The 22528-nt window shown below is 41.8% G+C and overlaps 1 protein-coding gene across 1 annotated transcript; it reads right to left on the reverse strand.

Moving 5' to 3' along the window:
• Positions 1 to 5082: 5082 nt before the first annotated feature.
• On the reverse strand, positions 5083 to 22452 carry CIAO2A (cytosolic iron-sulfur assembly component 2A). Its single transcript, XM_044231578.1, has 5 exons — positions 22166 to 22452; positions 15601 to 15765; positions 10166 to 10215; positions 7031 to 7076; positions 5083 to 5806 (listed from the first exon to the last, which is right to left on the reverse strand). Exons 1-5 carry the CDS (start codon positions 22287 to 22289, stop codon positions 5709 to 5711), a joined length of 483 nt encoding a protein of 160 aa, XP_044087513.1. The 5' UTR covers positions 22290 to 22452; the 3' UTR covers positions 5083 to 5708.
• Between the last annotated feature and the right edge of the window lie 76 nt (positions 22453 to 22528).

Consider the following 22528-nt stretch of genomic DNA (forward strand, 5'->3'; position numbering starts at 1 on the left):
TAAATAAAGTAACAATGCCCAATATTAATGTGCGACAGAGACACAAACCCCCATTCTTTTTTTTTTTTTTACAAACCCCCATTCTTGGTAGGATGTCGATCAGTACAATTCAGTGGGCAATTCAGCAATATATATCAAAAGCCTCAAAATTACTCATAACCTCTGGCAAGATAATTCCACATCTAAGAAGTCCTCCGTGATAATCACCCCAGTCAGAATTAAGGCAAAGCGCCCAGTATGGTGTAGCATTTAGCGCAGCCGGGTGGCGAGGGCGCCCTGGGGTAGGGGGTAGCGGGGAGCGCTGCTCGGCAGGTGCTGCGACCCCCGTGGGCTGCTGAGGCTCAGCAAGCAGTGCTCTGTCTTGCTCCTAACTCATCGGCCGGAAAGCTGAAAACTGACACTAAGGAGTCATGCTTTGCTGCCACCTAGTGCTCCCCAAGGTGATTGCACCCAGCTGGCGAGGAAAATGGTCCCTCCGTTAACTAACTTAGCCACCAAGGGGCCCTATTTTCGTTTAGTATACACTATAATAAAGCATTTACTATGTTCCAGGCATTGTGTTCAGCACTGCCTACTAATCCTCTTAACAGCCCTCTCAAAACCTAACTTTACAGATGAGAGAACTAAGGTACAGAGAGGTTAGGTAACTTGCCTAAGGTCATACAGCCACCCAAGTGGCTAAGACCAGAATTAGAGCAAGGTGGCCTGTTGGGACCACAGTCTGTGCTCTGAACCACCTCCTTTGTGAGGGGAAAAGGTCTGTGTGATAATAATAGTACTCGAAGAGAACCTCAGAGCCCGTACAGCAACTGCTACCCCTTCCCTTAGTACATCTGGCCCAAATAAGTTAGCGCGGGGACTGAGTCGGCCTCTGCCAGATAGGCAGTTTAACGTGAGTCAGGGATAACCTATGGCCCACGCCAAATCCAGTGGATTTACCAAAAAAAAAAAAAAATTATGAAATACTTCATATAGACAAAAAATAGATAAGGAATAACATAAGCAGCATGTAAAAAATTGTGTCTCCAGTAGCAATGCATCAGTGATGTGTTTCATCCCTTAGTGCACTGGCTTGTTTTCTGCCACTGTATTAACACACAAGGAGCACCAAGTGGGCTCTCGGTGCAATGCGGTTTTTATAGCAATCCTTCACCTTCCTAAAAACAGTCCTCCCCAGTTACAGCTAATATCCTGCTGGAGACATCTGATGCGTCCTGCTGGAGACATCTGCAGTTTGGGTAACAAAGCAGTTGCTTCGTGGTAGAGCTGAGAAAGCTTCTCGATTATTTGCTGTGATCTAACAAGGTAGTGGCTTCCAGTCACAGCTGTGAAGCCCGGGGCTTTGAGGAATTATTGAAAGAACAGGAAGCCCAAATGCTAAGGCAATATTACTTGCAGACCAGAGTTATAAACCTGACCTCCCCTAACTCCTTAGCAAATCCATGCAGTCCTGAAGTCACACACCAAGTATCATGTGAATACGTTTTTTTCTTTCGGAAAAGGAAAAGGATCAGTTCCCTACCTTTTATCAGATTCTCAAAGAGGTTGGAGACCTTCCAAAAAGGTTATGAATCATCCCTCCAGATCAGGGGAGGCGCCGGCAAATGGTCCACAGGCCAAATTCTTCCTGATACTTGCTTTTGTACAAGCCTCCAGCTGAGAATGGTTCTTTTTGGTTTGGGTTTTGGCTTTTGAGAATGGTTTTTATATTTTTAAATGGTTGAAAAAAAACAAAAGAATAGTACTTCATGATACACAGAATTAAATGACATTCATATTTGCATCCATAAAAAAAATTCTTACTGGAACACAACAACAGTCACTCATTTACATCTTGCCATGGCTGCCTTTGCGGGACGAGAGAAGAGCCAAATAGCTGTAACAGAGACACAAAACCTAACAATTTACCATCTGGACCTTTCCTGAGAAAAGTTTGCTGATCCAGCCAGAGAGAACACTAGATAATACATCTTGCAAATGTATGTGCCTCTGCTTTGCACTTGTGTGTAGATGCTGTTGTGATTAAGTACAAACTCATCTAAGTATATTACTAATGTAGGGGACATTCGTCAGTGGTACCCTCTTAATGAATCTGGGGAGCTCCCTCCCACCACATGAGGCCAGCCACTCCTTTCTCCCACCTCCCTGGCACTCAGGGAATACACGAAGCCTTTGGCATTAGAGACCTCATCTAGGGCTCTGAAGCTGGAGTGAGTCACACGGAACAGCAGGGAGAGGAGAGATTGTTCTGGCAGCAGCAGAGACATGGCAGTCACATCTAACTTCCAAGAGCAGCAGGACCAGCAGGATGGGAGCCCTACAGCAACGAACCATTTCTGGCTGCATGTCAGAGGTCTCCTCACTCAACAGTCCTTAAGGAATGACTTTGTCTTTGCTTCTAGCTGTCTAGCCTGTGTGTCTACCTGGTTAAGCCAAGCTCAGGCACTAGAAGAGACCAGCATCATTGGCCAGCATCATTCATTGCCTGCAGCAGAGGGGCTAAAGGCAGAGACTGGTTAAGTACAAGCTTCAAGGGGCAGAGAATAGCCAGTCTGTCTTTGTACCCTCGGCACCTGAGAGTGCTGGGTACTAAGAGGGCTCACTGAGGTATCTGTTGATGAGAGCACCAGGGAGAAAGTGTGTGAGTTGGAGAGACCATACACTAGGGATCTCGACTCCATTAGATTCCAGCCACCTGAAACTGGCAACGAGCTTTTCAGCGTCTCTTAAGAAGGGACTAGAAAGACAGCCCTCCTCCTCTAACCCTAGCTATGGTTTCCTGGGTTTCCCAGACCATCGAGGCTCTAGTGATGAGAGATGGTCAAAATTGAGGACTGCTGTGAATTTGACCCTGGGCTATTAGTCTCAGAGCTCCTCTGATGATACCTACCCTATCTTTCAGAAGCAGATAGCCGGTCAAAAAGCACATGTAAATGCGCAAGTGTGTGCTGGCTGGGAGAACGTGAGACAGAGCACACACCAGGTACGCTTCGCTCTGGCCCTGGCCTTTGCCTGCAGACTGTCATGAAGCAAACAACTGGGTGTTCGTGCTCAGACCAACTCTGGTGGATTGATAATTCAGAAGGAAGTGATTACAGTGATGACTAAAATCAGCAACACTCCATTACTTGTGGATCTATTTATGTAGGCTAGGGGACAGATGTCTAATGACCTGGAAAAAAGCGAGAAGCCAATGAGAACTTTCATAGCGAAAATCAGGGATCAATAGTGACATTTCCACAAAGCTAGTGCTCTGATCCCACAACATTTAATTTTCCAGATAGCAGCATTTTTCGTAATCTCAAGGGAGAGAGAGAACGTGGGGCAAAAGCTGGGCTGAGGCAGTGCAGACTTAGCAGAAACTGAGACGGTTTCCTCGGGACTTCTAGAATCAGTATGTTATAGAAGAATTCATTCTATTTTTGTCCCCCACTATCCTTTGACACTTTGTTGAGAAGGTACGATCTTCCTCTGCCTAGTGGTGAAGATCTGGGCAGACAGATGATTTCTGTCAGACTAAGTCTTCCCGTCACCTCCAATCATAAAATCTCACTGCATTTAAGAATCTAGTCACATCTCATAGTCAAAACTACAAACTTGGCATTATCTCTTTGGCTAATTTGGGTCCTGCTTCAGGCTTGAGACTTGTATCAGAGCAATGGGATACAGTCCATTCCTCCTCCCCAGTCCCCCTGCTTGCTAGTTAGTCTTCTACTGCCTTAGAGCCTGATGAGGGAACATTCCAGATAGGAGAGCTCTTACTTAGCTGGTTGGCTTTGTGCTCTCTGGGCCTGCGGAGATTAGGGCTGGCTCTCTCTCTTGGATTGGTACTTTCATGAGCTTACCAGAGGGTCCTGCTGCACCCCTTGACCCTGGCAAATGCATCTGCCCCCACTTTGCTGTTCACTTGCTTTCCTCTCTCCTCAGTTCCTAGGCACCAGGCAGGACATGTTCAGACCCTTTCTGTGGAGGTCTCCTCGTCTCTGCTGATGGCCAATTGGACAATGTCAAATACGACCCCAAAGCAGTCCATGAGAAACAGTCATGCATACCTTGTCCTGAGGGCTCTGTCATCAGAGTCACTGACTTTGCCTCTCTCTTGCACTCTAGACTTCCCAGGCAGGAAATCAGCCTGCCTTTGGTCCAGCCTTCAGTCCACTTTCACCTTCTTCCTCGGGCCCGAGTCAAGCACCAGTTTACTGGATTCCCCCAACTGCAAGGAATACATTTCCAAACTCTCTAAGTTGTCCCCTTGGAATTCCCCTCAGCAGGCAGTGGTAGTAGGTGGCCCTTCCCTACTCCTCCACCAAAACGGGGGCTGGAACTCAACACGGCAACAGCTTTATCCAAAAAAACCTCTTGATTAATCTTCTTATAAAAGCCTCTGTTCTTTCAAAACATATACTCTCGAAGTGGATAAAGGGGTTCAAGAGCCAAGGAAGAAGTTCTCCCATTTCCCCCTTTGTATCCTCAATTAAATTTTAGGCAGAAGAATTCCATTCTAATAACCTATTCGTTACTTAATGCTATATAACAAATTACCCCCAAACTTAGTGGTATAAACAATAAACATTTATTATTGCTCACAGCTTCTCTGGGTCAGGAATTTGGGGGCTTAGCTAGACAGTTCTGGCTCAGGGTCTTGTGGAGTTCCAGTCAAGATATCAGCTTGACTGAGGCTGCAGTATCACTTCTAACACGTTTCACTCACATGGTTTGTAAATTGGTGCTGGTTGTTGGTGCAAGGCCTGAATTCCTCTCCTTGTGGAATTCTCCACAGAGTTGCTCGTGTGTTCTCATGACATGGTAGCCGGATGCCCGGAGAGTGAGAGATTCAAGAAATCAAGATGAATGCAACGACACCTGTTATGATCAGCCTCAGAAGTTACACACTGTCCCCTCTGATTCTTGAGTAGCCACACCTACCAGCTCTGATTCAATCTGGAAGGAAACTACATAGGGGCATGGAGACCAGGAACGGAGGATCATTGGGGAACACTCAGAGGCCGCCTTCCACAACCTGTTATATCTCAAATGATAATCAGCCCCAAAATGAACAAAGTTCAAATAAAGAAGAAACCATAAATTTAGTTTGGTTTAATACAAACTTCTTTAGGGCACTTCTTGATCTTCAAAATTATGTATATTATCTGGCCTGCTCCACATTCGATCCTTATCTACAGATGGGTCCAGGACTCTCCCTGAAGGAAGGCAGAGCCTATGCCAGCTTTTAAGCATTCTTTCTGGTTCTCAGATTTCTGATTATTATGTAGATACCTTTTAGAGTTGACATTTACCTAAGATTTACAATTCAACGTAAACATTCTAAGGTACATCATTACAAGAATCATGTCTATTTTATTTATTCTACAGTAATGATTTAAATTGAATACATCTGGGCACAGTAAATATTTGACATGAAAAGTAGTTGTATCAGAAGAGGCGTCAGAAAATTGCAAGTCCTCTGACACATAATCACTAGAAAATATTTTTCTGTCCGATCATTTAAGTGTTACAAATCCTGAGAATGTTATCCACTGAACAAACTAGGTACTGCTTATAATGAAATCTTGCTTGCAAATCATCCGTTAAAAAAAATGCCTTGAGGTACAAATCACCTATGTATTAAACATGAGTCTTTTACATTTTACAAAGAATTTAAACAAATATATCAAACAATTAAAGGTAAGTGGCTCTTGAAACAGTTATTAGTCGGGTTCCAGAACACACTGTTCTACAATTTCCCGTAAGTTGGGGTTTTCCATTGCAGCTGCCACTCGCTCTTTGTCATTTATCTGCTTGTTGACTGCAAAACACAGACAAAAGTTAGCAGAGGGACTGTGTCAACATATAGTGACAGACAAAAATTTCATTAGCCCTTTAAAACAAAATTGAACTCCTTGATAACTTAAAGCTCACTTTTTGTAAGTTCTAGAAGGGAGACTTACAGAGGAAAAATACCCCTTAAATCCCTACTACTCTACCACAACTATTTTCATTTCTTTCTTTCTAGTCTTTGTCCATATACACTATTCCCATATAGAGCAAAGAGTAGATACAATTTTGAAAACTGTTATTTTCCCCTGTTAAGCCTATTTTTTCAAACTACAGGGTTATTTAACACAGCCAAAATCATAAGCCTTCTAAATTAATTATGAAGACTATGCTACATGGAGCACCTTTATATATATAGACTTCTTTTTGGAAAGATTCTTAAAAGTGGCGTTATTAGATCAAGGGGTCTGAATATTTTTTTATGGTTTGATTCTTATCATTGAATTACTTCCTAACATTTCTTACCAACAATACATGAGTTATCAGTTTGCAAAAAACAACTAGTACTATTAATAAAAACAAATATACACACATATAAAACAGTAGGTGAAAAACAGCTTATTATTACAATTTGCATATTTTATCAATTTGCATATTTTATAATTTGCATATTTTATAATTTTATCATATGTTGATAAATAGTGAGAGGACATTTCCCCATGCTTATCTATTAGTTATTCTGTGAATTTTCTGTCCATCTCTGTTAATCTACTGTGTGTTTTATTTTTTAATGAGTTTGCATAGCTCTTGATACAATAAAGGTATTGGCCCATATTATCTGTCTATAATTTGCTAAAAGCACTCTCAACATAAGAGTTCAAGAGAAATGTCCATATTCTTTTCTAGATCTTTGATTTCAATTTCAAGTACATAGCTCTTTATCCTGCACCAAAGAAAAAAATCAAGACCTCTTTAGAGTTTGTAAGTCAAGGTCCCTAAAGCTGGATATCTTTTAGAGAGGTGCAGCTACTCGTCAAAACCAGCCAATACTCACAGGGCCTGCCTCTGGTTCACCTAGAGTCCTACTGAAAAATTATTTTCTTGAAAAACCTATGCTTCCCCACCTCATAGAAGAGCTAATAACTAATTCTTCACTTTTTTGCAAATGACCCAAAGATATTTGGATAGCTGAATACCAGTATCCAAAGTGAAGTACTATCTGAAGTTGTTTTTTAATGGGTCAAGATTGACTTACTGTCTTCCTCTGTTGAGTGGGTTCCTTCAGAAATGTAGATTTCCAACTAGGAAGAAAAAAAATATTAAAACCAAATACTTATAACACTCTAAGATGACAAGTAAAGTGGAATGCACAGTGGACTAAAGAGTCTAGGAATGAAAGCCCAAATAGTTTTCTTAACACTAATGACTTAGTGACAAATCCCTCCAAAACAGGGACTGAAATTAGTAGATTCTTTTTTTTTTTAAGATTTTATTCATTTGTTCATGAGAGACAGAGAGAGACAGAGACAGAGGCAGAAACAGAGAGAGACAGAGGAGAAGCAGGCCAGGATCCTGGGATCACTACCTGAGCTGAAGGTAGACACTTAACAGACTGAGCCACCCAGGCATCCTGAAATTAGTAGATTTTTAATTTTGGTCACCCGCGGAAGGCCTGCAGGGGGTATTCCCATTAATCACCTTCTTTAATGAATACACACAAATAAAATTTTACACAAATGAGATCTCATACATATTTTACTCATGGAATGGATCTCTCTACTCTACACTCTATCTCTTCCTCCCAAATCAGTACCTAAAATATCTAAACTTCCTCTCTGCCCCAAGCACCAAGAAAAGCCATACTAATAATCTAGTGTAGTTTCTTCCATATTTTTCTCCATACCTACATAACGGAATACAGATTTTATACACCCCAAAGTTGTAAGTTTCTTTTCTTTGCCTATTTTATAAAAATGGGATCACAATTTAGTTTTCAGTATCCTCCTTTTCTCATTAAACTATTATCTTGCTAAATTTAATTTCAAGTATAATATTGGTTAAGCTAAACCTCCTGGCCCTGCTACATTCCCCCAGATTAGCTAACTTCCAAGAACTAGACCTTCTGAGACAAACCCACAAAATCCTGTGACAAATAAAGCGTGCTATATGATAAAGGCATGTCTACTCCCCAGAGAACACCGGAGTGTATGAACTAATTCTTATACAATTATTTTGCTACTTTCAAGAGTGAAAAAAAATCTTACTTTATTATGGCTAAAAGAGACCCTAGAGATCATATAGAATAGACTTTTTTAAAAAACAAAACACCTTGGGGCACCGGGATGGCTCCCCAGCTCTTGAGTTCGGCCCAGGTCATCGTCTCAGGATGGTGAGATTCAGCTCAACGCCAGGCTCCTTGCTATTATGGAGCCTGCTTAAGATTCTTTTGCTCAGGGCACCTGGGTGGCTCAGTGGGTTAAAGCCTCTACCTTAGGTTTAGGTCATGATCCTGGGATCTTGGGCTCCAGCCCCGCATCGGGCTCTCTGCTCAGTAGGGTGCCTGCTTCCTCCTCTCTCTCTCTCTCTCTCTGCCTGCCTCTCCCCCTACTTGAGATCTCTGTTTGTCAAATAAATAAATAAAATCTAAAAAAAAAAAAAAAAGATTCTTTCTCTCCCTCTGCTCCACCCCTGCAAAAAATACCATATGAATTCCTCTAGCGGCTAGAGGCATAATACTAACTCTTATTCCAGAAAACAAAGGAACAGGTATAAAATCACTCCATATTCATTTACTTTGGTTTAAAATTACACATGACTCAACTCTGAAAAATGGTAAATAAAGGGGAAAAGTCAGGCATTTACCCTGCTATTCCTGTATGAACTAACTATACTTCAGGGAGACCACACAGTGGGCTTGGTACCTTGCAGGCATAAAAGACTCTAAATCTGAAAGGTTACTTGTGGCCCTTTCTTAGTGATTCTTCCTTGCTTTTAAACTTTTTCACATGAAAATATGTTCAACATTGTTAGCACCAGGGAAATGGCAATCAAAACCACAAGTTATCACTTCCAACCTGCTAGAATGGCTATAATGAAAAAGATAATATTAATACAGAAGTGTAAGAAGCCTCATACACTGTCAGTGGGAATGTAAAATGGTAAAGCAGCTATGGAAAACAGTCTAGCAATGCCTCAAAAGTTAAATCTAGGGGCGCCTGGGTGGCTCAGTGGGTTAAAGCCGCTGCCTTCGGCTCAGGTCATGATCTCAGGGTCCTGAGATCGAGCCCCACATCGGGCTCTCTGCTCAGCAGGGAGCCTGCTTCTTCCTCTCTCTCTGCCTGCCTCTCTGCCTACTTGTGATCTCTGCCTGTCAAATAAATAAATAAAATCTTTAAAAAAAAAAAAAAAGTTAAATCTAGTTAGCAAAAGACATAGCAATTCCCCTCCTAGGTTGAGGGAAGATGAAACATATCCCCAAGTGAAAACCTGTACATGAATGTTCATAGCAGCATTATTCATAATAGACAAGAAGTGGAAACAACCCGGGGCGCCTGGGTGGCTCAGTGGGTTAAGCCTCTGCCTTCGGCTCAGGTCATGATCCCAGGGTCCTGGGATCGAGCCCTGCATCAGGCTCTCTGCTCAGCAGGGAGCCTGCTTCCCTTCCTCTCTCTCTGTCTGCCTCTCTGCCTACTTGTGATCTCTCTGTCTGTCAAATAAATAAATAAAATCTTTAAAAAAAAAAAAAAAGAAGTGGAAACAACCCAAATGTCCATCCAGTAGTCAATGGATAAACAAACTATGGTATATCCATACAATGGAATCATATAAGGCAGTAAAAAGGGAAGAAAGACTGACACATGCTAGGACATGGATGAATTCTGAAAATAATATTTTAAGCGAAAGAGGCCAGTCTAAAAGACCACAAACTGTATGATTCCATTTAAATTAAATATTCAGAATAAGCAAATCTATAGAGTCCAAAGAAGATCAGTGGTTGCCTGGGGATGGAGGAAGGTTTCAGGAAATGGGTATGGGGTTTCTTACTGAAGTGATGAGAACGTCTTAAAACTGGGGCAGCTGGGTGGCTCAGTTGATTAAGCTGCTGCCCTCAGCTCAGGTCATGATCCAGGGTCCTGGAATTGAGGCCTGAGTTGGACTTCCTCAGCAAGGAGTCTCCTTTTCCCTCTCCCTCTGCCCACCCCCTATTAATGATTGCTCACACTCTCTCAAATAAATAAAATCTTTAAAAAAAAAAGTGATAGTAGTGATGGTTGCACATTTCAGTGGATAGACAAAAAAACATTAAACTGTACACTTTAAACAGGGGAGTTGTGTGAAATGTGAATTAAATCTCAATAAACCTGTTATAAAACAACAAAATCTTCCTTACCTTATGTTTAAACGGTAAACACCGCTGAAGTTTTACTCTTAAGCACAGCCCTGTAGAGGGAAAAAAGGAAAGGCCCTAATTATCTCTTCTCTTATCAATTCCTGAAAAAGTATACAGCTGTATGTAGGTGTCTCCATACAAAACAGTAGCTGGAAACAGCTTTGGCTCAATCCAGTGTAGGTCTCCTTTGAATCAGGCACCATGCTAGCAACTTTAATATATATAGTCTTACATAGGGATGCCTGGGTGGCGCAGTTGGTTGGACGACTGCCTCCGGCTCAGGGCGTGATCCTGGAGTCCCGGGATCGAGTCCCACATCAGGCTCCCAGCTCCATGGGGAGTCTGCTTCGCTCTCTGACCTTCCCCTCGCTCATTCTCTCTCTCATTGTCTCTCTCTCTCAAATAAATAAAAAAAATAAAATAAAATCTTTATAGTCTTACATATTCCTCAACTAATCCAGTTGAGCCACGGTATTACCAAACCCATTCTACAAATTATGAAACTAAGGTCACAATGTAACTTGCCCAAGTCACTGAGCTAGTAAAGTGATAGCTGAGACTAAAACCCAAGACCACTGCAAAGCCTACGTCCTTTCTACTACATCAATTTACCTTCAAGCAAAGGTCAATTCACTCATTTAACTTTACTGAACACTCAGAACAGGCCAGATCATGTAAAAATGTAAAACCAAATAAGAGCCTCTTAAAACGACCACAAGGATCTTCTCAAATTTGGAATATTCTATGCCTGCAATATTCAAATAGAGTTCCCTAAAACAAGATCCTCTGAACTTCAGTTTATCATCCAATGCCAAGTTACATATATATATATATATATATATATATCCCCCAGTTGAGACTTATAAGAGAAATTAAAACTCAGCTTAGAACAGACCCTCAGTGTGTCCATGTTCCACTTCTCTCCCACCTCAAAACAAGGAAGGAATTTGTATCTAAATCTATACCCTAGACACAAAAAGGTAAGTCAAACTGTTCTTATGCACAGGAAGTGTTTCAAAGTACTTAGAGTCTAAAACACAGTAATTCCATAATAAATATTAGAGAACTCTAAAGACAATATATAGTTTCTGTAAGAGGGTCCCCCTTTAGAAGATCTGCCTTAAAACATATCTGGAGGGCTCTTCTCTTCCCTCTGCCCCCCACACTGATACCGTGTATCATCTGAGCCTCCTCATGTGTTCTACTCACTGTTGGTAGGTGTTTTAGCCACATAGTATATAACAACCGTTTCACAATTCACAAAGTACTTTCTTGACCATCAATTTCCTCAAGACAGGCAGTACAGTGTTACTGAGATAGATAGTCTGGGTTCAAAAGCAGTCCACTATATACAAGCTATGGGGCCCTAGGCAAGTTACTTAACCTCTCCTGAGCTTCAGTTTCCCTATCTGTAAAGTAAATATTATAATAGTACCCCTACATATAGGGTTGTTACGAGTGGTAAATAAATTATTATGCAATATGCCTAAAATAGGACTTGGTACATAAAAAGCATTTAATAAATATTAGCTATTACTATCGTATCATTTTCATTTTACAACCAGGAACCATGATAAATGATTTGTCTGAACAGCAGAGAGCTGGGAGCTAAATAAAGACCTTCTGACTCCAAATCCTATGCCATTCATATTGGACCACACCTGCCTTCAGCTATTCTTGTCCAGACTAAGTCAACACCAATGGCTATCAGCTAGTTTCTCTGCCTTACCCACTCATTTCCTTAGAGTCTTCCTTGTTTTTGCAATTACTTACCAGGATAACTCTAAGTAGGTGATGAGCTAAGCAGTCAGGCTGGAATGTATATCCAGGTGCCTTCCGCTGGTTCGCACTACGTGCTCAAAGGAAATGCCTCCCAGATGCCAGAAAGAGGGCTATCTTCATTGAGTTTTCCAATCACGTTGACTGAACACGGTTACTACACTAGTATACTCACTTCTAAAAAGCCAAGTGTCTTAACTGAAACTCATATTAAAAGGGCCCCAAAAAACCTGACAACACTTTGTTCAAGGAGTGGACAGATCTGAAGTAGCTTCCATAACCGGATCTCGGTGCCTTTAGAGTTACTTTTATTTCGTGGGTTTTCTCAATCTTTGTCCACACAAACATGCTTTTTGATAATTACAATTAGAATGCAAATGCAACTTAGCATTCCAGTTTTTTCATACATTTCCCAAACAGATACTTTGATTCCTTGATCATATTTATCATTTTCTTTTTTTTTTTTTAAGATTTTATTTATTTATTTATTTGACAGACAGAGATCACAAGTAGGCAGAGAGGAAGGCAGGTAGAGAGAGGGAAGCAGGTTCCCCGCTGAGCAGAGAGCCCGGTGTAGGGCTCGATCCCAGGAATCTGAGATCATGACCTGAGCTGAAGGCAGAGGCTTTAACCCACTGAGCCACCCAGGTGCCCGATCATATTTATCATTTTCAAAAGAAACAAGAAATCCCATTATATTGGTGCCATTTCCTTATTAATAGATACTAGAGTTTCTTCCAGACTTTATGATTACAAATTTACTATAAACATTCTGTACATGTTACTATTTTCTTTAATGGAATTATTTCCTTAATTCCTGGGTCAAAGAGTAGAAATTTTTTCATAAGGACTTACTAATATGTACCCAGAGGCTTAAAATTACTTATACCATATGACCCAATAATTCCAATTAAAGGAATTTATCCTGAGGCAAAAACTAGAGATATATGAAAATTATTTATGTATAAAGTCATTCATTATAGTATTATTTAATTGTAAAAGCCTAGAAGTGGTATAAATGGTTATAAAAATTATGATATACCGATGTGATTAGCACAAACTTCTATGTCTATGTAATTAAAAACTAATATTTAATAAAGAATAAAAAATATTCCTTATCTATTTCATGCTTTCTATTATCTAACCTTTATAACTCTTGATACTCTTATTATCTCTACTTTACAAGATGAGAAAACTGAGGCTCAGAAAGGTTAAATAATTTGCCTAAGGCCACAAAGTGGCAGACCTGACAGAGCTGGAATTTTATTTTTTTATTTTTATTTTTCTAAAAATTTTATTTATTTATTTGACAGACAGAGATCACAAGCACATAGAGAGGCAGGCAAGGGTTGGGGGAAGAAGGTTCCCCACTGAGCAGAGAGCCCAATGTGGGGCTCCATCCCAAGACCCTGGGATCATGACCTGAGCCCAAGGCAGAGGCTTTAAGCCACTGAGCCACCCAACCTCACTGGGACCCCATTGGTACCCCAAAGAGCTAGAATTTTAGACCAGAGCACACATTCTTTGATGACAGCTGATTTTTACTTCATTCTTTATGCTTTTGTGGAGTTTCCAAATTATTGCCAAGAAACACATTACTTGTGTAATGTGTGAAAAAAAAAAGAAAAGAAAAAGCACAAAATAAATGTTACTTTTTGAAAACTCAATTTGCTAAAGGCTCTTACAGGAACAGACCCTCTTTTTAAGAACTCTTATATATAAAAATATTTTAAGATACTCCCCTTCCCATCAAGAGAGTAGCAGCACTTCTGTTATCTGTTGATTCAGAAACTGTGCAATGACAAAAAAATAAGTACGCATTCAAAAATGCTTTTTCCGGGGCGCCTGGGTGGCTCAGTGGGTTAAAGCCTCTGCCTTCGGCTCAGGTCATGATCCCAGGGTCCTGGGATCGAGCCCCGCATGGGGCTGTCTGCTCAGCGGGGAGCTATTTCCCCCCACCTCTCTCTGTCTGCCTCCCTGCCTACTTGTGATCTCTATCTCTCTGTCAAATAAATAAATAAACTATTTTTTAAAAAAAGAAAAAAAATGCTTTTTCCAATATGGAATATTAATAACCACAGTATTATCAAGGTGCCTGGGTGGCTCAGTAGGTTAAATGGCTGACTCTTGATTTTGGCTCAGGTCATGATCTCACGGTCCTGGGATCCAGCCCTGCCTTGGGCTCCATGCTCAGCAGGGACTCTGCTTGAGGATTCTCTCTCCCTCCGTCCCTCCCTGGCTCATGTTCTCTCTCTGATAAATAAATAAATCTTTAAAATAAATAAATAAATAAATAACCACAATATTATCTATGGATTCGTGGACCCTTTAGTCCCTCAAGATACGGCCTATATGCTAGAAATCACTAATAGGAATCCCAGATCAACAAGTGAGAAGAGAAAAACAGAAATCACAACAATGGAAGTAATAATAAAACATTTATCTTTTCAATCATTTTTATAAATGTATCTATTTTTAAATAGATAATATATTCGCATAGTTCAAAGACTTGAAAATATAAAACCGTATATAGTAAAGTCTTACCCCCATCCTGTCCCCATCCTTCCGTTTCTACCACACTGACCTTCACAGCTAGTCATTTCTTATGTATTCTTCATGTATACACAATCAAATATAAATTTCTGCTTTTGCCCTTTTTTACACAAATATAGCAATATTACACTTGCTTTTATTTCTTAACAGTATGTCACAAAGATCTTTCCATACCAGTACGTGGAGACCTTTTCCACAGCTGTATAGCATTCCGTTGTTAATAAATACCATCAATGATTACTTCAGCATTCCCCTACGATGAACATTTGGTTTGAAATAAACTTCTTTTATCTTCTGTATTTTTATTTATGTTTTTAGACAGTGGGTGGGGAGAGGGGCAGAGGGAGAGGCAGAAAGAGAATCTTTAGCAGGCTCCATACCCAGTGCGGAGCCTGAGCAGGGCTCTATCCCATGACCCTGAGAACAGGACTTGAACAGAAATTAAGAGTTGACACTTAACTGAGTGAGCCACCCAGGCACCCCTCCTTTATCTTCTCTATAACAAAGTAGTATATATTCAAAGACATCTCTTGTATATCTTACTGTTAACTACTCCAAAGTATTAGGAACACAGCCTCTCAAATAGAAAACTACATCAAAAATACTTTAAAAAATAAAAACAAAAAAAAACCAGAACTCTCCCACTAGGACTGATGCCCATATTGCACTGAAGCCAACAGAGCAGCAAAGGAGAGGAAGGCGATGGCAGCAGGGTTAGGCTGACAGCACCCACTGCAATCTCCAGAACTGAGGAGAGGACTGGCCCACACCCACTCTCTTAACTGTAGGCATGTACAGGGAAGACAAGCAGCATGGTATAACTAAGGAGATCTCATGTCTGGAGTCAGGGGACCTGGCTCCATCATGAAGCCTCAGCTTCATCATTTCCTGGCTATATGATTCTGAGCAAGTCACTTAAACTCCCTGAGTCTCGGGTTCCTCATCTGGAAAATTCTCTCACAGGCTGTGAGGGCTACAGAAGACACACATCTGAAAAGACTCTGTGAACTACAAAGTGTGATACATGACACTAATTTGTTATTTGGGGTCAATAACAGTAAAATAATTTAGAATTAAAAATATATTTATATATAAAACCTTACCAATAAGGGTTGCCAAAGAGCAGTGAGGTACTGTTGGCGTGAACCTGATAATAACCAAATAGTCGTCTTCGTTTCTCTCCTGAACCTCCACACTACTTTCAGTTACCACTTCCAGTTCTTCTAAAGTATTGGGCTTCTCTGGGTCCCGGATAGTTCGAATCAAATCTAAAGAATCATCAGAGACAAGGTATTATGTTAAAACATGAATATGCTACATAAGGATGACTTTGCCAGTCCTAATCCAAACATGGACTTCTTTCTTTTTCTTTAACCAAATATTAACAGTATCTGCCCAGATTTCTCACAGCAGTTTCCACAACCAGTTTCCTCTTGAGAAAACTGTTTTCTTAGATTCTTAGTGGATCATAACTTGTTTCTTGGATCCAACACTGCAGAGAGAATAAAAAAGGAGGAGAGTGGGGTGCCTGGATGGCTCAGTGGGTTACGCCTCTGCCTTCAGCCCAGGTATTGTATTTTTGGGGTAAATACCCAGTAGTGGAATTACTGAATTATAGGGTAGTTCCATTTTTAATTTTTTGAGGAACTCAGGTCCTCAGGGTCCTGAGGATCAAGCCCCGCATTGGGCCCTCTCCTCGGCAAGGAGCCTGCTTCCCCCCACCTCTCTCTGCCTGCCTCTCTGCCTACTTGTGATCTCTGTCAAATAAATAAATAAAATCTTTAAAAAAAAAAAAAGTAAAAAAAGAAGAGTGTCATAGAAGCTCCAGAGAAAGAAATAACTTGTAGCTTGGGAGACTGTGGTATCAGGATTTATGAAAATCGAATCTAAATCAAGTCTTTAAAAATATCAATATTTGATACTGAAGGTGAAGGAAAGGAAAGGAAAAGAAGTTTAGGGCACTTGGCTGGCTTAGTCAGCAGTGCATGCAACTCTAGATCCTGGGGTTATGAGTTTGATTCCCACATTGGGTGTAGAGATTACTTTTAAAAAATTTTTTATTAATGGGGCTCCTGGATGGCTCAATGGGTTAAAGCCTCTGCCTTCAGCTCAGGTCATGATCTCAGGGTCCTGGGATCGAGCCCCACATAGGGCTCTCTGCTCAGTGGGGAGCCTGCTTCCTCCTCTCTCTCTGCCTGCTTCTCTGCCTACTTGTGATCTCTGTTTGTCAAATAAATAAATAAAATCTTCAACAAAAAAATGTTGTGGTGCCTGGGTGGATCAGTGGGTTAAGCCGCTGCCTTCGGGTCAGGTCATGATCTCAGGGTACTGGGATTGAGTCCCACATCAGGCTCTCTGCTCAGCAGGGAGTCTGCTTCCCTCTCTCTCTCTCTCTCTCTGCCTGCATCTCTGCCTACTTGTGATCTCTGTCAAATAAATAAATAAAATCTTTTTAAAAAAAAAAATGTTTAGTCTGCCTGGAACCCAGCATAAGTGAGTATGTACGAGTTTGGGCCAGACCATCAAGGATCTTTTACAGTTAAGCATAGGCAATAGGGAATCCTCAAGATGTTCTGAACAAGAGAGGAACAGGGCCAGCATTACACTGTCAGCAAGGAACTCATCCACTAGCTGGTAGACTCAGGAGGAAGAGCAGGGCCAGCTGAAAATGCTGGGCCCAAAACAGGCACATGACAATAGTAATGGAGAGGAGGGGACAGAAGGAGAAGTAATCTCAGCAGCAGAATCAACAGAATTTGACGATTGTTGAGATGTAGAAGACGAGGAAAGGGAAAAAGGAAGATGACTCAGATTTTAACTCTGTCTGGGAGAACACTGACAGAATGAAAAAAGGAAAAACTGGAGAACACAGGAAGAAAGTTGGGTAGAGGCTGGGAGAAGTGGGTTCAATTTTATACATATTGATTTTGAGGTGCTTAAGGGGCAACTCAGTGGGACATTCCAGCAAACACTGAACTGTGACGTAAGGGTTAAGAGAGCACCAAGGTTGGGGCGCCTGGGTGGCTCAGTGGGTTAGGGCCTCTGCCTTCGGCTCGGGTCATGATCCCAGTCTCCTGGGATCGAGTCCCGCATCGGGCTCTCTGCTCCGCGGGAAGCCTGCTTCCTCCCCTCTCTCTCTCTGCCTACTTGTGATTTCTCTCTGTCAAATAGGTAAAATCTTAAAAAAAAAAAAAAAAAAAAAAGAGCACCAAGGTTAAACAGACACATGAAAAGATGCTCAACATCACTGGTCATCAGGGAAATGCAAATCAGAACCACAATGAGATATCAGCTCACACCTGTCAGAATGGCTAAAATCAAAAACACAAGAAACAAATGTTGGCAAGGATGTGGAGAAAAAGGAACCCTGTGCACTACTGGTGGGAATGCAAACTGGTACAGCCACTGTGGAAAACAGTATGGAGCTTCCTCAAAAAATTAAAAATGGAACTACCCTATAATTCAGTAATTCCACTACTGGGTATTTACCCCCAAAATAAAAAAAACACTACTTCAAAGGGGTACATGCACGACTATGTTTGTAGCAGCATTTTTCACAACAGCCAAGACATAGAAGCAGCCCCGTATCCATTGATAGATGAATTTATGAATATATCTGATATATATGTAATGGAATATTATTCAGCCATAAAAAAGAATGAAGTTTTGCCATTTGCAAGGACATGAATGGAGCTAGAGAGTATAATGCGAACCAAAATAAGTCAAAGACAAATACCATATGATCTCACTCATATGTGGAATTTAAGAAATAAAACAAATGAACAAAGGGAAAAAAGAGACACATAAACCAAGAAACAGACTTTTAACTACAGAGAACAAACTGATGGTTATCAGAGGGGAGGTGGGTGGAGGAACAGATGAAATGGATAAAGGGTTTTAAGAGTACACTTACCAAGATGAGCACTGAATAATGTACAGAATTGTTAAATCATGCTGTACGCCTGAAACTAACATAAGCCGTATGTTAACTGTACTGAAATTAAAATTAAGAATTTAATTAAAAAGAGAGAGCGAGGGGTGCCTGGGTGGCTCAGTGGGTTAAAGCCTCTGCCTTCAGCTCAGGTCATGATCCCAGAGTCCTGGGATCAAGCCCCGCATCAGGCTCTCTGCTCCGCAGACAGCCTGCTTCCTCCTCTCTCTCCGCCTGCCTTTCTCTCTGCCTACTTGTGATCTCTGTCTGTCAAATAAATAAATAAAATCTTTAAAAAAAAAAAAAAAAAAGAGGGAGAGAGCGCGCACCAAAGCTTGAGTGGTTGATGAACCCATGGGATTCGCAAAGAATGAGCAGAACAGTAATTTTCAACCTTGGGTGAACAATGGAATCATCAGGATTGCTTTAAAAACAAAACAAAAACTGATGTCTAAGCCCTACCCCCAAAGATCCTGATTTAACTGATTTGTAGTATGGGCTGAGCAGTAAAACTTTTAAAAAATTCCTCCAGTTGGGGTGCCTGGGGGTCTCAGTTAGTTAAGCCACTGCCTTCAGCTCAGTCATGATCCTGGAGTCCCAGGATGAGTCCCATGTCAGGCTTTCCCTGCTCTACAGGGAGCCTGCTTCTCCCTCTCCCTCTGCCTGCCAATAAATAAAATCTTTTTTTAAAAAAAGTCCTCAGATTGCTCTTATGGGCATCTCAATTTGAGAACCACTAATTTAAAGGGAGAGACCCAAGAATACATCTGTGGGAAACACCTAATTTAGGTATCAGAAGGAGAAAGAAAAGCAAGAAGCAGAGATGGAAATGGGGGGAGGTTAACAACATTAAATGCAGCAGAAAAATTCCAAATAAAGAGAACAGAAAAAGGTCTTTCTTTGGATTTGTCACCCAGAAGATCACCTGTAAGAAAGCAGTTTCAGTAAAGAGATAAGGCAGAAGCCAGATGGCAAAAGGGGGAAGTGAGAAGGAACTGAAAATGTAGTGCTAGGACTTTGGCAGGGAAGGGAGGGGCAAAGAACCAATAGGCGGTTTAGACAAAGCTAGAACAATGAAAAAAAGTAAGGGAAACTTGAGTACGTTTTATAGCCCAAGGGGAAGGATCAAATAGAGGAAGTGAGACTGAAAGTATAGGGGGGTGGATGAGGGACTGGCAAAATTAGAAGGGAATGGAGACCAAGGATATGGGAGCCTGGGCTGGCCTTGGAGAGGACAAGATTTCCTTCTTATTCTGGGGTAGAAAAATACGGAAAAATAGAATGATAGAGAAATGGTGAGGTAAAAAGGAGAGCAGAGGGAATTCACACAGGATGGGCTTGATGTTCTCAAGCCTAAGGTTTTGTTCTATAACTGATAGCACCCCTGTAATCAAAAATGCTGCTGGGAAAAACGAATCCAGCAAGCTCTACCTTCTCTTCCTGACCACTCCTGGGCTTCATTAGCCACAGAATTTGAAAATGGAGGCAGGGAAGAAAAGAACAAAGCTTTCTCTTCACAAGGCTCTATCAACATGGGGCTCAGGGAAACGTGGCTTTTTTTTTTTTTTTTAAGATTTTATTTATTTATTTGACAGAGATCAGTAAGTAGGCAGAGAGGCAGACAGAGAGAGAGGAAGGGAAGCAGGCTCCCTGCTGAGTAGAGAGCCCAATGTGGGGCTCCATCCCAGGACCCTGGGATCATGACCTGAGCCGAAACCAGAGGCTTTAACCCACTGAGCCACACAGGCGCCCCAAACACGTGACTCCTTAAAAAGGAATTTGCTGCCCCTCATCCTGGGCATGTTCCCTTACTGTAAGGCTCATTTATACAAGCTGCATTATATTCTTTAATATGATACCCAACACTGAAATTAAGTCTCACCCCTTATTAAACTTCTCTGGTTTTCTATTGATTTGAGAGATTTGGATTTATTTCTTTAGAAAGATTTGGATTTATTTCTTTAGAAAGAGCAATGTTGCTCTCCTCACTTTACTCCTCTGATGAAAATTCTTCTATGGCTCTGCACTGACCTTTTTTTTTTCTAAGAATTTATTTATTTGAGAGAGAGAGAGTGAGAGAGAGAGAGGGCACAAGTAGGGGGAGGACCGGAGGGAGACGGGAGAAGCAGGCGGCCCGCTGGGCAAGAAGCCTGATGCTGGGCAAGGATCCCAGGACCCTGGGATCATGACCTAGCTGAAGGCAGACGCTTAAACAACTGAGTCACGCAAGTGCCCCTGCACTGATAATCTTTATACATTTAAATGCTCAGTATCCAGTACTGACCTGGTATCTAAAATAATTTTTAACCACACTTCCACCCTTAACCACACCCTATCTGCCATTCTCTAACATTACTTGGTCACCTCCATACTTTTGCTCCCTTTTCTCTGCTTAGTATGCTTTCTATCCTCTATACATCCAGAGCCTACTTATACTTCAAGGCCTACCTCAAGTGACTCTTCCTTAAAGTTTTTCCAGATCCCCCCACTCAGAGATTACTATCTCTCCTTCTGAATTTCTGTATCTCTTTTTCAGATCAATGGCTTTCTACTGCATAAAACAAACAAAAAAAATAGTATATTTTTGCATACACAGGTCTCCCTCAATATAAGCTTGAGGACAAGAATCATCTCTCTTCCAAAGCTGTACTCCCAAATGTCCTTCTTTCCTGAGATGCTGTAGACAGAAGTCAGGACAGGAATGTGTTTTGTGGAGATCATTCCACTCATAATCATCTAGCTGGGCTTAACTCCTGCCTCTAGTAAGAGAGAGGTAAATTAGATTGGCTCCAAAGATCTTTTCCAACGCTGACCTCCTTCTCCCAGCCTATAATCATTGCCCACATTTTATTTGTATTCTTATGGTTAGATCTTTCACTCTCCGTCAGCAGGAATAGCTTAACAGTAGTTAGAGCCAGTCTTCTTAGTTTACAGAAACAATGCTATGTAAGTCCAAAAACAGGGAGGCATATGGCAATTGTAAAATGGTGTAAAGTGCAGAAAGTTTGGAATCAGAAGACAAGGGCTTGGTTTTTGCCATTTCTTTACTGGCAGTGTGACCTCCAGGTAGCTGTTTTAACCATTCTGAACCTTTGTTTCCTCATCTGTGCAATGAAGCTGGCCCCAGAAGGTTAAAAAAAATGTATGTGACTGTGTGTGTGTGTATTTGTTTTTGCACTGCTGGTTTGGTTGTGATAAGAACTGTGATAAGAAACTCTAAGTTCGAAGCCTGGGTACAGGGAGCCCGTTTTGTCCACTTCTCTCGGAGACCTCTGCTTTTTTTTTTTTTTTTGGACAAGAGAACGGCTATGACCTTAGGCCAGTCCCCAACTCGTTAGTCACCCAGCAGTGCTGCAGGAGTGGTAGCAGGAGAAGGAATTTGTGTCCAAGGGGCTCGGGGACGCAAGGAAGGAGACAAGTAGTGTAGCCCGGTTTGGTTCCTAACCAAGCACCCTAAACGCCTGCTCTGCCCAGAAGTCTTGAAGAGGGCGTGAGGCAGACAAGGGAAACGAAGCGTTTAAGACCTTCAGGCTCGGCATGCCCCAGGTTTAGGAAGAGCCCGGGTCCTAGAAAGATCCACATTCCAGCGTGACTCAGGAACCCGGAAAAAAGGCTTCCCAAGCTTCGGACGAGACCCAGTAAAAACCGAGGTCTGTACCCCCAGCCCTCAGGTGAGATCCCCGTTACCCCCATCTCCACGTACAACGTCAATCGCTTCCCTGGGTAAAATTAATTACCATAAACCTCTAGCGCTTTTTCTTCCATGATCCGGGGCTGCCGGGCAGCTCCCCGCTCAAAGAGGCCGGTGAGCCACGGGACTCTGCTCAGCGTCCAGGAGAACAGCCCGGACACCCGCTCCATCCTCACGCTCCGCCATCCCTGGCGACTGTCCCACCCGAGCCACCGTCTCTCAGCAGCGGGCCTCGCGATTTATCAACTTCCTGGTCTTCAAATGGGCCAAGACCAGCCTAAAGGTCCAGGACAGCAGAAAATAGGCGGGACCCGGCCGAGTAGCGCGGAGGACCTAGGGAAGGGCCCCGCGGAGACTACAAGCCCCAGCATGCTTTGCTCGGTTTCGGCGGGACAAGAAGAAAAAAAAA

This window comes from Neovison vison, chromosome 13, assembly GCF_020171115.1.
Source record: "Neovison vison isolate M4711 chromosome 13, ASM_NN_V1, whole genome shotgun sequence".
NCBI classification, from domain to species: Eukaryota; Metazoa; Chordata; class Mammalia; order Carnivora; family Mustelidae; genus Neogale; species Neogale vison.

What these genes read in the sequence shown, in the direction of transcription:
- CIAO2A (XM_044231578.1), bottom strand. Translation starts at nt 22,289, where the DNA reads ATGGAGCGGGTGTCCGGGCTGTTCTCCTGGACGCTGAGCAGAGTCCCG. An exon ending in CTCTTTGGCAACCCTTATTG is followed by an intron (nt 10,216 to 15,600) that starts GTAAGGTTTTAT and finishes TTCCCTCTACAG; the next exon opens with GGCTGTGCTTAAGAGTAAAA. An exon ending in GTTTACCGTTTAAACATAAG is followed by an intron (nt 7,077 to 10,165) that starts GTAAGGAAGATT and finishes TTTTCTTCCTAG; the next exon opens with TTGGAAATCTACATTTCTGA.